Source organism: Otolemur garnettii, unplaced genomic scaffold (assembly GCF_000181295.1).
Source record: "Otolemur garnettii isolate 467f Iridium unplaced genomic scaffold, OtoGar3 scaffold00083, whole genome shotgun sequence".
NCBI classification, from domain to species: domain Eukaryota; kingdom Metazoa; phylum Chordata; class Mammalia; order Primates; family Galagidae; genus Otolemur; species Otolemur garnettii.
In genome coordinates, this window is record NW_003852478.1 from 4,427,720 (window position 1) to 4,429,888 (window position 2,169).

Sequence of the window (2,169 nt, forward strand, 5' to 3'; positions counted from 1 at the left end):
TCCTGTACATCTCCATCAGAGTTCTTAGGGATGAAGTACATTGTTAGTGAGTATAGCATTTTGAAAAGAATCTTTTGTTCTCAGCAGCAAGTCTCAACAGTGGGCTAAAAATATTCAGTAAACCACACTATAAACAGACTTGCTGCCACCCAGGTGGGGTTTTGCCATTCACAGACCACAGGAAGAAAAGGTTTAGCATATTTCTTAAGAGCCCTGGGATTTTCAAAACAGTAAATAAACACTGATTCCTATTTAAAGTGACTAGCTGCATTAACCCGTATCAGGAGAGTCAGCCTGTCCTTTGAAGCTTTTGAGCCAGGCACTGACTTTGGCTCTCTAGCTATGAAGGTCCTGGATGGCAGCATCTTTCAATAGAAAAGCTGTTTTGTCTATGTTGAAAATCTGTTGTTCATTGTAACTACTTTCACCCATTACCTTAGCTAGACCTTCTGCATAACTTGCTGCAATTTCTACGTCAGCACCTGCTGCTTCACCTTGCACTTCTATTACGGAGACATTTTCTTTTCTTAAACACCTTATGCATCAACCTTTGGCTTCAAACTTTTCTTCTGTAGATCTCTAACCTTTCTCAGGCTTCACAGAATTGAAGAGAGTAAGGGTCTTGCTCTGGATTAGGCTTTGGCTTAAGGGAATGCTGAGGCTGCTTTGACATTTCATCCAAACCATTCAAACAATCTTGCTTCACATCAGCACTAAGACTGTTTTGCTTTCTTATCATCCCTGTGTTTGCTGTAACAGCATTTTTAATTTCCTTCAAAAACTTTTCATTTGTATTTACAACTTCAACTTTGCCATTTAGTGCAAGAGGCTTAGCTTCTGTCTTATATTTCAGCCTGTGACATGCTTTCCTCATTAAGCTTAATCATTTCTAACTTTTTTTTTTTGGAGACAGTCGTACTCTGTCGTGCTGGGTACGTGTAGAGTGCCGTGGTGGCATCATAGCTCATGGCAACCTCAAACCTGGGCTCAAGAGAGCCTCTTGCCTCAGCCTCCCAAGTAGCTGGGACTACAGGTGCCCCCCACAATACCTGGCTAGTTTTTCTATTTCTATTTTTATTTCTAGTTTTTGATTTAAAGTGAGATGTGTAACTTTCCTTTTTACCTGAGTGCTTAGAGGGCACTGTAGGGTTATCAACTGGCCTAATTTTAATATTGTTGTGTCTCAAGGAATAGGCAGGCCCAAAGAGAAGGAGAGAGATAGGACAGGGGGCGATCTGTGGACCAGTCAGAAGAAAAACAACATTTATGGGTTCACTTCACTGTCTTCCATGGTCTATGGCATCCCAAAACATTACAATGGTAACATCAAGATTACAGATAATAAATTACCATAACAGGTATAATAATAATTTAAAAGTTTGAAATATTGTGAGATTTACAAAAATGTGACAAAAAAACAAGAAGTGAGCACATGCTCTTGGAAAAATGGCACAAAGGCGTCCTTGATGCAAGGTCGCCACAAACTTTCAGTAAAAAAAAAAAGCAGTATCTGTGAAGCACAATGAGGCAACATCATAAGCGTGTACTCTCTGCTTCTTACCATAAATATGGTCCCTAAATTCATACAGACAGAGCTGTAAACATGTATGAAAGTAACAGAAAAAATCACAGGATAATCTCATTTGATATGATAGATAGCATAAAAGTAACTATTACAGAAGATAACTAACTTGTCTACAAGTTTCACAAGAACCTCGGTGACACCGCTGTGAACATCTATGGATTCCGCATTCAAGTACTTTGTCACAACTGTCTCCACAAGTTGGTACATCTTCTGTACAAGGCAAAGAAAACCCTAAAAACAGACAAAAGGTCACTGTTACTAACAGGATACAATATTAAATACTACCAAAATACCATGTTCTTTAGACTCCCTAAAGCCTTTCAGACAATAAATTTTTGCATCAACACAATTATTAGAAAAAAAATAACTTTAATGAAAACAACCCCTAACATCTGTAAAGTTTATTATGCCTTTCAAAAAGAAAAGCATGGGATGCACGCTTATGATTCCAGCAGTTTGGGAGGCTGAAGCAGGAGGATCACCTGAAGCCAGGAGTTTAAGACCAGCCTGTGCACCACAGTGAGGCCTCTGTCTCTTATAAACACTAGAAAAATTAGCCAGGCGTGGTGGCGTGTGTCTATAGT

The 2,169-nt window shown here is 39.2% G+C and overlaps 1 protein-coding gene across 3 annotated transcripts in view; it reads right to left on the bottom strand.

The window, feature by feature from the left end:
• Positions 1-2,169, bottom strand: part of NFXL1 (nuclear transcription factor, X-box binding like 1) — a 49,154-nt gene that overhangs the window by 32,399 nt on the left and 14,586 nt on the right. For all 3 annotated transcript variants that reach the window (XM_023515982.1, XM_023515983.1, XM_023515981.1), the window contains exon 10: positions 1,692-1,816. In XM_023515982.1, coding sequence (XP_023371750.1) covers positions 1,692-1,816 — 125 coding nt within the window. The remainder of the gene's footprint in view (positions 1-1,691; positions 1,817-2,169) is intronic.